At 45.7% G+C, this 14,958-nt stretch overlaps 1 protein-coding gene across 1 annotated transcript; it reads left to right on the top strand.

Annotated features, from left to right (window-relative positions):
* The first annotated feature begins 231 nt into the window (after positions 1–231).
* ARPC2 (actin related protein 2/3 complex subunit 2) lies at positions 232–14,541 on the top strand. Its single transcript, XM_077273211.1, has 10 exons — positions 232–569; positions 3,386–3,420; positions 4,227–4,339; positions 7,201–7,246; positions 7,495–7,681; positions 8,953–9,046; positions 9,222–9,348; positions 9,516–9,616; positions 9,737–9,837; positions 14,190–14,541. The coding sequence occupies exons 1-10, from the start codon at positions 496–498 to the stop codon at positions 14,212–14,214; spliced, it is 903 nt and encodes a 300-aa protein (XP_077129326.1). The 5' UTR covers positions 232–495; the 3' UTR covers positions 14,215–14,541.
* The last annotated feature ends 417 nt before the right edge of the window (positions 14,542–14,958 follow it).

Here is a 14,958-nt window from a genome sequence, read left to right as displayed (position 1 = left end):
CCTCATATATCCCACTGTCGCGGGCTGTCAGCACGGATTGCACTCAGTCACGGAATAAAATGTGAACTGGAGAAAACACGGAGAATTCCTGTCATTTCAATCAATGGGAAGCGATCCCGCCGGACAGGCAGCTCACAGACAGCCCTCCTGCCTGACCGCGGGGCCTTCAATCTTCCCCGGTGGCCATTTTGTTGTACGGCGGAAATAAAGTTTTTCTTTCAGTAAAAAAATAATTAAAACTGTGATTTGTGTCCGCCATGGTGGAAGTATTGATGATACAATATTTTCCTGTCACGATAGATGCAGTTTTTCTTCTTTTCTTCGTACAGACGCCATATTGTTGTACGGCGGAAGAGCGCGGGCGGCGCCATATTGCCTGTCCTGCAGTACGGGAAGCCGAGAGTCTGGGCGGGGAGCGGCCGCCTGTCACTGACGGACACCGAGAAGCAGCTTCATCCTTCCGTGAGGTGAATCCCCCCGCAGCCCGGAGCCGCCATGATCCTGCTGGAGGTGAACAACCGCATCATCGAGGACACCCTCAGCCTCAAGTTCGAGAATTCCGCGGCCGGGTGAGTGCGGGGGAGGAGGGCGGCGGCCTCGGGGCTGGGGCCGGTGGGGCCCGTGCAGGGTGGGACCGGTGGGGCCCGTGCAGGGTGGGACCGGGTGCTGCTGTAACGACCCCCCAGCAGTGACAGGGAGCGCTCCTGGGCTGGAGGGATGTGGCCGTTCACTGACAGCAAGCAGAGATGGCAGGCTGGGGTTGTTTGCCCACATTCATGGATTCCAGTACAGAGCGGTTACTTCTCACAGCTGGGGGTTTGTTACAGCAGCATCCTGTGAGGCGCAGGCTGTTGGGGCCATGCTGGGAGTTGTAGTGTTACAGCAGCGGCAGGAGAAGCCTGACCCCCTGCCCCTGTCATGTCTTCTCCAGACTGATACATTGTAACCACCTGTCCCTGTGTTCAGAGAATTATCAGGGACAAATGCAACTGTAACAAACCCGCAGCTGTGAGGAGGGAAGGCTGCTACTCCCCCTCTGTACTTAAATGTTTCCATTCACTGACAGCAAGCAGGGGGGAGGTGAAGTGAAGCGCACGGAGCGTCGTCCATCAGGGATTTTTCTGAGGCTCCAGTGTTGCGACATTTGGCGTTTTTACGCTTTGCTCCGCCTACTATTGTAGGTGGGTGTGGCTTATCGGAGGGGCGTGGCCCAGGTGCATGGGATATGTTATAAAGGACCACCCGGATGTTTGACTTGTCAGTGATGTGCGGACCCTGCCCCCGTCATGGCGTCCCCTCTGGATACATATATACCCGCAGTAGAGGAAGTGGGGAGATGTCGTCCGCGTCACTTCCTCTTCTCTGCTGCATTTCAGGACAAGCCCCGTCGTGTCCGCAGCGAGCGCTGTCCCCGGAGTCGTGCTGGTACACGCCCCAGCAATGTGCACGGCCCCAGTAGTTCCCAGTGCAGTGAAAGCTGGGGCTGGGGGTCTATAATAGGGCGGTATCATCAGATTGGGGGGAGCTCTGCTCTCACCCCCTCTGCTCAGCTGTCTCATACGAGCGCTCCACCTACCTGCTCGCTGGCTACTTAAAGGGGCTCTCCGGGTTTAGACTATTGGTGCATCATCAGGGCAGTATTATCAGATCCCGGTAATGTGCACTGCTGCTTCATTTACTTTCTGAGGCTGCCTGACGTAGCCCCCCGCCCTTTCACGTAGTGGTTGGACCCCCACTCATAGTAGTTTTCTGCTCCTGCTGAAGGCTTCACAGTGAAGGTGTGCTTATAGCGGAAGCAATAATTATCCTTTGCTTCTGCCGTCCGCTCTGATCTTCGTCCGTGAGACTAGAAAAGAACGAACCGACCAGCGATCATGTAACGCTGCAGCCAATCAGCAGCCTCAGGTTTCCTCTGTCCCGGAGTGCTAGAGAGAGGGGCAGAATTTGGAGATACTGAAGGCTTTCTTTCTATGACGAGCACAGATTACCACTGTGACGCTTTAAGGAATATCAGAAACCCCTTTAGCACTCATTCTGTGGACAGTAGCAACTTCTTACCAGAATACCCCTTTAAGTAAACTGCATTCAGGCAGGCTCACACCAGGTTTGCTGCCCCTTCTAACAATTGATGGGGGGTCTGACGACACTGATCTAATAGTCATCATCATCATCTTTATTTTTATACAGCGCTAACCTATTCTGCAGCGCTTTACACTTTTCACACATTATCATCCCTGTCCCCGATGGGGCTCACAATCTGCATTCCCTATCAGTATGTCTTTTTGGAATGTGGGAGGAAACTGGAGACCCCGGAGGAAACCCACGCAAACACGGGGAGAACATACAAACTCCTTGCAGATGTTGTCCTTGGTGGGATTTGAAGCAAGGACTCCAGCGCTGCAAGGCTGCAGTGCTAACCACTGAGCCACCGTGCTGCCCATACTGCTGGTTTATACTAATAAATGGCCCATTAATACTGAAAACCCAGAAAGCCCCTTTAAAATCTGTCGGTAACCTCAACCCGTCCCCCTCACTGCATACTGGCGGTGTTGTGTGGCACATCTCCCGAGTGCGGTCCCTCTTGGCCGCACCCATCCCCCACGCTCGCTCCGTCCTAGCACTGCGCTGGACCTGTATGGGCCGATGTTGCCGTAAATTGCGCCTGTCAGTATATTTTCCATAATTCGCATGTATGTGTGATATCGGCGGTCATGTTCTCTTCTTCACCTTCCATCACTTAGTTTGTCTCTTTAGGCTAGGTTCACATTGCGTTAATGGGTGTCCGCTAGCGTACTCCGTTACATGGCGAAATTGTCACAATTAACGCCATGTAACGGGTCCGTTAGCGCACCCATTGACAGCAATGTGCTATCGGGTTGCCAACGCATCGCTAGCGCATGCCATTTTCGGCACGCGCTAGCGATGTGCCGTTATTATCTGATGGACCTCGGACGCTGCTTGCAGCGTCCAAGGTGCGCCCGAGTTCCGTTCCTCGGCAAACGCGATCCCTATAGATACATTGCGTTAGCGCAATCCGCTAGCGCTATGCGCTTAACAGATTGCCCTAACGCAATGTGAACCTAGCCTTAGAAATGTTCTGAATCTTCCTCAGTGGCCAACAGATCAGTCCAAAGTAATAAAATAATAATAATTCTGCGGTTCATCACAAGAGGAGTGAGGTCCGTGCTTACAATCTCCGAATAGGGTAGAGGGGGGATGCGGCTGCAGGTTCTCTCCATTGGAGGCTGGTATAGTCAGTGGTGATACAAAGATGATGCAGTAGGAAGTTTGTAGCTGTTATCTTCTGCATCGGGCGGATCAGCTGATGTCGGCTTCCAGTCTCCATTTTTCACTTGTTCATAATTGTTTTTTTTCTCTTTTGTAGGAACAAGCCGGAGGCTGTGGAGGTGACATTCGCAGGTGACACTTTTATTTATTTATTTTTTTATATCATGTCAGTTATAATGCTCTGGTCTGTGGTTCCACCTGTTATTGCCATTTTATAAAGTGACAGCAAGTTTCTGGGATAATCTAATCTCACTTTATGACCGATGGGGTCTGAATCTCAGGGCACCCCCACCGATGACAGTGATTGTTTATCCTGGCGATTTGTAACCACTATACAACATGAGAATCCCCTTTAACAAGAGTGTCGAATCTGCAGCACGAGCCACCATTCCTGCGCTTTACACACCAAGCCACAGAGCTAGCTGGAATATTGTGGGCTGGCGTAATCCTGCTCAGGGTTTGTTACAATGCATCAGTGCAGGATCATGTATCTCCCTTCTATCATGGACTCTCCTGTACTGATACATTTTAATAAGCTCCACTGCAGCAAAATCGAGTGCAGTCATACATTATGGAGCAGCACAACGAGCCATTATCTGGTGATTTATCGTTGCGTAATCCTGGACGTTTCCTGCTGTAATTGCTGCTCATCAGGGTGGATATGTCACCAGCAGAGACTCCATAGTGGAGAGAAAATGGGGTGTCATTACATCCAATAAAGTTACACAAACTTCACATCCGTATCTTTTTTTTTTTTTTTTTTTTTTTTATCCTTAATTTTTTTTTCTTTGTCCATTTAATGTGACCCAGTGAGTTTATTTATTTGTCGGCGAGCCCATGACAACACTCCCTGTCCTGTATGTACAGCTCCCACGGAGGTTGTTACATAGCGTCTGAATGACAAACCTAATGATGTGATTTTCTCCCCCTTCTTGTAGACTTTGATGGCGTTCTGTATCACATCTCTAACCCTAATGCCGACAAGGCGAAGTTGATGATCAGCATCTCTCTGAAATTCTACAAGGAGCTGCAGGATCATGGGGCCGATGAGGTGCGTGCCAAAAGTAATAATTCTGAGGTTCAGGGGCAACATATGGGTAATTATTCATTGTATTTCACTCTTGCGTCGCATTCACCTTCCCTTACAGTCCTCCATACATCTCATGCACAGCAGGGTGATCTCCTGTGTGGCGGAGGAGGATTACATTATTTGTAGTTACATTGACCCCATAGCATCCGATGTGGTGGATTTCTGTGGTTCCCTGCTGTTTTTGCTTTTTTTTTTTTTTTTTTCTTCCTGTACTGCACAAAAGGAGAAAGTTATTGTGGCTTTATTTTGCTGCTGACGTCTGCAGAAAACGTTTCTGGTGGGGGAAAATCTGTGTTGATCTGTGAAGACAATGCTGGCGGCCATCAGTGTAGAGACCCTTCACTGATCTCTGTGTGACTGTCGGGCTGGCCACTTACACAACAGCAGGTGATTAGGCTCTGACAAGCGGCTAATGGCAAAGTGCTACAACCCCAAGTGATCAGCTTCGATCTGTACGGAAACATTGAGAGCTCATTTCCCCTGCAGTGCCTCCACAGGAGAAATTATGTATTACACAATGTCCATTCATGTCGTTGGGTTGTCTCCTGAGAGAGAGATGCTCCTTATCATTCTCTTTTGGATCCCCTTTATTCACCCCTTAGTACCACGCTAAGGAACCAGCGAATATATTTATACCAGACTCTGTGTATCCGCGGCTCCATCTAGTCGCCGGCTTCACATTCGGGCACAGCCGGTTATGTCTTCTGGAAAGACTCTGTAACATGCAGAGAACATGGATGTCATAGGAGAGGGGACGGCCCCTATTGTTGCCTGTACTAGTGATGGCGTCTGTGCATTACATGAGCCGCATTGAGTTTAGGGTCCCTGCTGGGTGAGTGGGCGCTCGCTGAGTGCTGGGTGAGTGGGCGCTCGCTGAGTGCCGTGTACCCGGCCGCTGCATTGCTGGTATAATTTCTCCACAATTGAAGAACTTCTCATTGTAACCCCTTATTTGGTCCTAATTAGAAAATCAGAAAAGCAAACGATAACCACATTTTTGCTCGGCTGTTTCCACCTCGGCGTGCGGTGTCTGTGCCCACAGTTTGCAGTCCACTGGTTTTTTGCTGGTTGTTCTCCTGGTGTCGTACATGACGCCGCTGATCTCCCTCCTCATATTCTTCCCATCTGTTACTGCAGCAATGAGCAGAGATCCTTGTGTGGTAGAAAGGACGTCTTGTGATGTGTGCGGTCAGGGCAGGAAATGTGTCACTTCCTGAGTCGCTTAGCTCAGCTACATCACTGGAATAAACGCTGTCCACAGCCCGACGTGTATGCAGTCATCCCAGGACTGCAGCGTAATGCATATTCATGGTGTACGGCTGCAGATGATTACACTATTTGCTGACCCCAGCGAGTATACGGCTGCAGGTGGTTACGCCATATACTGACCCCAGCGAATATACGGCTGCAGGTGGTTACACCACATGCTGACCCCAGCGAGTGTTCGGCTGCAGGTGGTTACGCCATATACTGACCCCAGCGAGTGTACAGCTGCAGGTGGTTACACCATATGCTGACCCCAGCGAGTGTACGGCTGCAGGTGGTTACGCCATATACTGACTCCAGTGAGTGTACGGCTGCAGGTGGTTACGCCATATGCTGACCCCAGTGAGTGTACGGCTGCAGGTGGTTACACCATATGCTGACCCCAGCGAATATACGGCTGCAGGTGGTTACACCATATGCTGACCCCAGCGAGTGTACGGCTGCAGGTGGTTACGCCATATACTGACCCCAGCGAGTGTACGGCTGCAGGTGGTTACACCATATGCTGACCCCAGCGAGTGTACGGCTGCAGGTGGTTACGCCATATACTGACCCCAGCGAGTGTACGGCTGCAGGTGGTTACACCATATGCTGACCCCAGCGAGTGTACGGCTGCAGGTGGTTACACCATATACTGACTCCAGCGAGTGTACGGCTGCAGGTGGTTACGCCATATGCTGACCCCAGTGAGTGTACGGCTGCAGGTGGTTACACCATATGCTGACCCCAGCGAATATACGGCTGCAGGTGGTTACACCATATGCTGACCCCAGCGAGCGTACGGCTGCAGGTGGTTACACCATATGCTGACCCCAGCGAGTGTACGGCTGCAGGTGGTTACACCATATGCTGACCCCAGCGAGCGTACGGCTGCAGGTGGTTACACCATATGCTGACCCCAGTGAGTGTACGGCTGCAGGTGGTTACACCATATGCTGACCCCAGCGAGTGTACGGCTGCAGGTGGTTACACCATATGCTGACCCCAGCGAATATACGGCTGCAGGTGGTTACACCATATGCTGACCCCAGCGAGTGTACGGCTGCAGGTGGTTACGCCATATACTGACCCCAGCGAGTGTACGGCTGCAGGTGGTTACACCATATGCTGACCCCAGCGAGTGTACGGCTGCAGGTGGTTACACCATATACTGACTCCAGCGAGTGTACGGCTGCAGGTGGTTACGCCATATGCTGACCCCAGTGAGTGTACGGCTGCAGGTGGTTACACCATATGCTGACCCCAGCGAGTGTACGGCTGCAGGTGGTTACACCATATGCTGACCCCAGCGAGCGTACGGCTGCAGGTGGTTACACCATATGCTGACCCCAGCGAGCGTACGGCTGCAGGTGGTTACACCATATGCTGACCCCAGCGAGTGTACGGCTGCAGGTGGTTACGCCGTGTACAGATCCCGGTTAATGTACGGCTGCAGGTTGTTAGGCCGTGTGCAGACCCCGGCGAGTCTGTCTCCTTTCGTTCAAACAGTTTCTACTTTATAGTCGTTCTGATAGCTGATCGTTTTTTTTTGTTTGTTTGTTTTTCTTCATTCTCAGGTACTGAAGAACACCTATGGAAGTTTCCTAACATCTCCTGAGCCTGGTAAGATTTTGTCTGATTTTTTCCTGATACTATGCATCTCTATAGAGTCCTGTTAGCACATCGGCCTCGTCGTCACCACGCCACAATACAGCTCATGGACTGGCTTTTCTCTCATGGTTTCGTGATATAGTGCCGCCATACCTGTGTACAATGTAGCAGTTTTTCACTTTATATTATGATCTTTGGAAAGCACTGATAAAACATATTCTGGTGCCACAATGTGATGGATTTCTCTCTCTTCTCCTCAGGTTACAATGTATCTTTGCTTTTTGATCTGGAGAATCTTCCTTCAAACCGCGACGCCATGATCCACCAGGCCGGTATGCTCAAGAGGAACTGCTTCGCCTCAGTGTTTGAGAAGTACTTCAGGTTCCAGGAAGAAGGAAAAGATGGCGAGAGGAGAGCCGTAATCCACTACCGGGAGGATGAGACCATGTGAGTCCTTCATGATGAGCCCCAAACTATAACCGAGCCGATATGGTCACTCTTAATAATACAGTCCAGATGAAATGCTGAATGATACGAGTAGTATTCTCTTATAGATATTTGCATATTTTCAAAAGGTGCACATAATTACTATAAAATCACCTACGTACAAGAATATAACTACTATAATACTGCCCCTATGTACAAGAATATAACTACTATGATACTGCCCCCTATGTACAAGAATATAACTACCATAATACTGCCCCCTATGTACAAGAATATAACTACTATAATACTGCCCCTATGTACAAGAATATAACTACTATGATACTGCTCCTATATACACGAATATCACTACTATAATATTGCCCCAATGTACAAGAAATAACTACTATAATACTGCCCCTATGTACAAGAATAGAACTACTATAATATTGCCCCTTATGTACAAGAATATAACTACTATAATACTGCCCCTATGTACAAGAATATAGCTACTATAATACTGCCCCCTACGTACAAGAATATAACTACTATAATACTGCCCCTATGTACAAGAATATAACTACTATAATACTGCCCCTATGTACAAGAATATAACTACTATGATACTGCTCCTATATACACGAATATCACTACTATAATATTGCCCCAATGTACAAGAAATAACTACTATAATACTGCCCCTATGTACAAGAATAGAACTACTATAATATTGCCCCTTATGTACAAGAATATAACTACTATAATACTGCCCCTATGTACAAGAATATAGCTACTATAATACTGCCCCTATGTACAAGAATATAACTACTATAATACTGCCCCTATGTACAAGAATATAACTACTATAATACTGCTCCTATGTACAAGAATATAGCTACTATAATACTGCCCCTATGTACAAGAATATAACTACTATAATACTGCCCCTATGTACAAGAATATAACTACTATAATACTGCTCCTATGTACAAGAATATAACTACTATAATACTGCTCCTATGTACAAGAATATAACTACTATGATACTGCTCCTATGTACAAGAATATAACTACTATAATACTGCTCCTATATACAAGACTATAACTACTATAATACTGCCCCTTATGTACAAGAATATAGCTACTATAATACTGCTCCTATGTACAAGAATATAACTACTATAATACTGCTCCTATGTACAAGAATATAACTACTATGATACTGCCCCTGTGTACCGTATAATACTATTACGTCACTCATCTGTCATTTTAATCAGAGTTATTACTTCTAGGTATGTGGAAGCTAAGAAGGACCGGGTGACGGTGGTGTTCAGCACAGTATTTAAGGACGATGATGATGTAGTTATAGGGAAGGTTTTCATGCAGGTTAGTATCTGACTGCTGTATAGTAATATTGTTGTTGGCGGTCTGCCTTGTCGGCCAGTACAGCACAGACTAGAGTTGTGTTTGGTGGTGACCCTCTGGATATGTTTTCACCCACTGCCAGTACAGGTGAGCTTGAGTAGTCAGGGAACGTCTTTCACCTAGTCTTTATTTGCAGGAGTTTAAGGAGGGACGCCGCGCCAGTCACACCGCACCTCAGGTTCTTTTCAGCCATCGGGAGCCTCCCCTGGAGCTGAAGGACACAGACGCAGCAGTGGGAGATAACATTGGATATATCACATTTGGTGAGTGCACACTATGGATACGACTATAGTATCAGCACTGCAGACAATCACTGATTGCACCTTCATTCACAGCAGGTCATTTACATGTGGATTTCTGGAAAGGGCTGAGCAGCACTAATGCCCCACATGACTCGTGCATTTCTTAGAGTCTTCTTTTGTATCCTTAGTGCTCTTCCCACGTCACACCAATGCCAACGCACGGGACAACACCATCAATCTCATTCACACGTTCCGGGACTACCTGCACTACCACATCAAGTGCTCCAAGGTAGGTTCTCCGCACATCCCCCGCTCCTGGGTCCCCCGATGCATGTTATGGCCGTTATTGACTTCATCAAAAAAATGAGGGTTTTTACATTTAATGCCTTTGTTTGTTCTTTCTTTAAAGGCTTACATTCATACTCGCATGAGAGCAAAAACCTCAGACTTCCTCAAGGTTCTGAACAGAGCCCGTCCAGACGCAGAGAGGAAGGAGATGAAGACTATATCGTGAGTTGATATTATTATGGGGTATTCTGTTAAAAACGGGTGATAACTTCTTGATTGGTGCTGAGACTCCCACCAATTCCCCCCTTTTTAGTGTACCCATCTCACCAGTTGGAGATCACCACTCCAGTAGTTATCACTTCTCCTGTGGATATTGTTTGTACTTTAACCAGAATACTCCTTTAATTCATTGCAGAATTTAAAAAAAAAAAAAAAAAAAGTTTCTTCAACTTTCACTTTTCCTTGTCGTTTTCAAGATCTCTGCTTATTGTCAGTGAGCAGAAATATTCTTGTTTATATCCTGACAATGAAAAGTAGTTTATTCTTTTTCACAGCTGAGGGTTTGCTTCACTTGTATCCAGTCTATATAATTTACTCACGGCTGACTCATTTTACTTGTGCCAATACTTTGTAAGGGCAAACAAAACAGAAATTTGTGCTTATGGTGTATGTACCTCACACCAGGCGATGTAGATTAAATTGCAGCAAAGTCTCAGCTGTGAACAGCGTTAGGATTAGTGATGAGCGAGTGTACTCGTTGCTCGGGTGGTCTCCGAGTATTTGTGCATGATTTACAGCTACTAGACAGCTTGATTACACGTGGGGATTCCCTAGCAACCAGGTAACCCCCACATGTACTCAGCCTGGCTAGCAGCTGTAAATCATGCAGCTGTGTCAACAAAAACTAAATTTCCGAGCAGTCACAAATACTCGGAGACCACCCGAGCAACGAGTACACTCGCTCATCACTAGTTAGGATGTGAGGGGGTAAATGAAATCTGCCTTAGGATTTCGGGAGGTCCGAGGCTTCTCACTCCTTCTACCTGCACTGATACATTGTAACAATCTCACCAGCTGATGAAGCAGACTTGGTTTTCTTCTCATGGTAAGAAATTGTTTCCTTTCACAAACCGCAAGTAGAGGTCTACAGAAATGGAGATGCAGAACGTGACGTTACACAACAAATAAACCGCTCAATGTTTTATGTTTCTTCCTTGTTCTACACCCTAATAAAATCAAATAGTATCATGTGAGGACGGTGCCAGGTTTGTGTGATGGTGGCGATAGGATCTGCACATACCTGTGGCCAGTGGTATTTATAAGCCCCAGGTGATGCCAAGATAACATTCAATATCAGACATTCCCATCTCCTGACGTGGCACTGTGTTTGCTGCTCTGTTAGGATTACATAGTAAGGATAAGTTCACTCGTTGCATATTCGGTGCCAGGTTTCCTCAATTTTGTTTGCAGAAAATCCTCAGTGTAACATAGTGCCAGCTAAGTGGATGCAAGTTCAACAAATCTCCCCTACATATAGCTGAAAATGTCTGCACAGAAATTGTGCTGTGGTTCCGACATCTGCAGTGTCTTATAGAAATGGTGCGTTAGTGTCGACATTGACTGTTAGGATATCTACTTCCTATAGGTGGCACTAGAGGTCTAGTCCTCTTCCTCTGAAGACAGTTTGCATAGAATGGGTGCAGCACCCCAACTTCTCAATGTTTAGGGTGAATCCGGCAGGAAAAAATTCATGTGTAACAAAAGCATATTTTTGTTCTCGCACACTACTGAAACATCTGCAGCAAAATGCAACGTATGATCTTACACTGGAGATGTATCAGGAGCTCATCAGAGTCCTCCAGGGACCAGTTTATGCCTTGTGGGTTTGGATTTTATGCATTTTTCTAAACTGAAATCCTCCAGCATTTCTGCATGTAAAAATTGGGTCCAATTTTCTGAGGTAATTCATGCTTTTCAATGTGCATTTATTTCTGTTAGGAAAGTGCAAAAAACAATTTCAGGCCTGCATTTAACATTCGTGCCAACAAAGGAGCGTTTCCACAACAGAAATTGCAGTTATTAAAAAAAAAAAAAAAAAAAATGTAATAAGTCCATTTCTGTGCAGAATCCACATTAAAATGCAACATGTGGATGAGATTTATTTAAAACTCATCTTTGCTTTTACTGTAAAATACTACGGCTTTTACGTGGATATAATCCTGGTGTTTAGGGATTGTCATCGGAAAGAGACCTGTTGGCTAAACTCAGCTTTATGCGATCAATATATATATTTTTTTATAATTATTTGAATTTTTTTTTTATTTTTCCCTTATTACTATCTTTATAAAAAAAATGTGAAACCTTGTCGTTTTCACACCAGCCGCTGGGGTATTTAAGACTCCTCTTTCATGTCATTTTATGACATGCACATGCAAATTTGGAGCAATAGACCGGCCCACTCATTTTTATTTTTTTCTATTGAAGCATCTAATGAGCAGGTGCAGAATTCAGTGTGAAGGAAGGGGGAGCAGGTGTGCTGTGACATCCCCTAATATGATGAGTGGATCCGATTTATAAGTATTACCCATCATTGTAATCCTGCCTGTGCTGAAAACTTTTGCTGAATCTGAAAGGACAAAAGATGAGCCTAAATGCACCAGTGGCCGCCATGTAAAAATTGAGTTTTCTATTTTTTATCTTTTGGGGGTTTTTTTTGTCAATAAAGAATGCGATAAAAAAAAAAAAAAAGCCGAAAAAATACATGTAGCACAAAACCTGGTTTAAACAGTGTGAGCAGAAATCAACCTCTTCTCTTTATCATCTACACCAAGTACGCAGTGTGTGAACCAAGCCCAAAGGTACGGCCAGAAATAAAAGTGCAGGGGGAACTTGTCATAAGAATTTTGGGTTTACCAGTTGACAACATTACAATTGCACCAAATTTATCTAAAATTCACTCACATTCCATACTATTAAACGCATTTTCTTTTTTACTACTTTGCGCCTCTTTTACAACTTATGAGCAAGACATAAAATACGGCAAAATCACAATATAAGTTTGACACTTGCTACATAAATGTCCCCTCATTGTAGCTGGTGGTCTCTAGAGATGTGATCAGTCCCTTTATGGATTAGGTGCCGGTCGCTCAGATACTGTCTGATTCCAGCAGAGAGGGGCTGTCAGGGGTTCTCGCCTCTTACTATTAAAGGGGCGGTGATAAATTGCAAGAGTCTGTAATAGATATGGATACATTTTATCCAAGGTATCTTTGAGATTGGGTCTTATTAAAAGCTTTGCACCATTGACCATTTCCCACCTATAGCCTCGGAGTTACCCTGACTTAAGCTGTCTGCAGAATGAGTTAATGAAGAATCAATCATTGAGCTTGTTGTGGTGGGAACATATAGCTTCTATGTTCCTTTCTGCTGATTTATGACCCCATCAAACTCCCTATAAGAACGAGCTCACTGACTGATTCTCATTTGGCTCATTCTTCTGCCAGCATTAGACAGTGAAAGGCTATGTGCACACGTTGCGGATTTGGCTGCGGATTTTTCCGCACAGTTTTTGAAAAATCCGCAGGTAAAACGCACTGCGATTTACCGCTGAATTCATGCGGATTTCACCTGCGGTTTTACACCTGCGGATTCCTATTGTGGAGCAGGTGTAAACCGCTGCGGAATCCGCACAAAGAATTGACATGTTGCGGAAAATACAACGCAGTGTTTCCACGCGGTATTTTCTGCACCATGGGCACAGCGGATTTGGTTTTCCATAGGTTTACATGGTACTGTAAACTCATGGAAAACTGTGAATCAGCAGCCAAATCTGCAACGTGTGCACATAGCCTTACAATAAAGACTATAGAAGGCAAACGGTGCAATATATGTTTCTTGGAACTCAATTGCAAAAATTATATTTGTCCTTGTTAAAAACAAAAATTTTCCACAAATGGGTCAATTTATGTTAGTAGTACATGTAGACTGAGGGGGGTCTTCATGCGTTTACCCCTTTTATGAAAGCTGAGGATCCTGTATTTTATGGCCCTGTCAGCTTTCTGGTTTTCCTCGTGTCCCTCCGTTGCTCCTCTTGGACATGTGTGATGTATTTTCTATCTGGGCGCTCTCACTCCTCTCGTTCTTGGGGTTTGTCCTGGTTTGGATTGACGCTGTCAGATCCATGCAGATAATTATCCATACTGATGAGAAGAATTGTAACACCCAGGTGTCAGTTTATTCCTACATTTCCAGGAGGATTAACTCGGGGACGGCTCATCATACGGTCTGAGACTCGGCATTGTAAGAAGCATTTACTAACCGGATGCCTGGAGCGCTGCCGCTCCTTCTTTAAAGGGATTGTTTGGGGCTGTTGGTTGTACCCTGTGACCTTCATGCCGCTCCTGAAGCTACAACTCCCAGGATGAGCAGATAGCAGCGTCTCTATATGTTATTTCAGCATAACAGAGCCTTGTCGGATTATTGCAGGTCCTCTGAGAAATGTGTAAACTTCCATATGCTGGATTACCAGATGCCAGATTAAAGGAATTTAACTAAAACTTTTTTTTTATTTTTAGGGGAAAGACCTTTGCCGCTCGTTGACCGCGTGGCTAACAATTCAATACCGTTAAAAAAAAAATAAAAAAGCACCAATCACCCCTGGTGTCAGATTTCCAGGCGTAACGGTTCCAGTGTGACCCTCGGGGTGACGTTTAGTGAAATCCAATCTATTTGAAGCCGTGCTTTGCCAAGACCGAAATCGGATAATACAGGAGCGGGACGTGCTCCATTCTCTTCACGTTCCTCTGCCCGGCGACATGTTCTGCTTTCTGTACTCGTTTCTTACACACATAAAAAAAGGAAAATCCTGGTGAAAATTCGTTGTGCAAATTATGTTTTTGGAATTGTTAAATAAATCTTTCTATCCTATGTGTCGTTATGTAACTTGTTCACAACATGGCTCTTAAAGGAGATGTGGGGGGTGGCGGGAGGGGTCTATAAACTCCATTAGGAAGGGGGATCCTCATTATTTACCCAGAGAAGAGAACATTTTTGCAGGACCCAACATAAAATGGGCAAATCATTGATCTCAGTGGGCAATGTGTAATTCTTACTGTCTCCTGCGGAGGAGCTGTAGCGAGATTACAGCACATCGCTGCGGGAAGGGGGGGCAGCAAGAAAATCCTCTTATTTAGCAAATGAAGGTTATTGAAGTGTTTTTCTGTTTTGTTTTTTATTGTTTTTTGTTTTTTTTAGTTTATAGAACATACAGTAAAGTATCAGTTCTCTGCACTTTTCAGGATCTCAGCTTCCTAGCTTGTACTGAGACATACATGTTGCAGTGCA

This window comes from Ranitomeya variabilis, chromosome 7 (genome assembly GCF_051348905.1).
Source record: "Ranitomeya variabilis isolate aRanVar5 chromosome 7, aRanVar5.hap1, whole genome shotgun sequence".
NCBI lineage: Eukaryota > Metazoa > Chordata > Amphibia > Anura > Dendrobatidae > Ranitomeya > Ranitomeya variabilis.
This window is presented reverse-complemented; position numbering and strand designations above follow the sequence as displayed.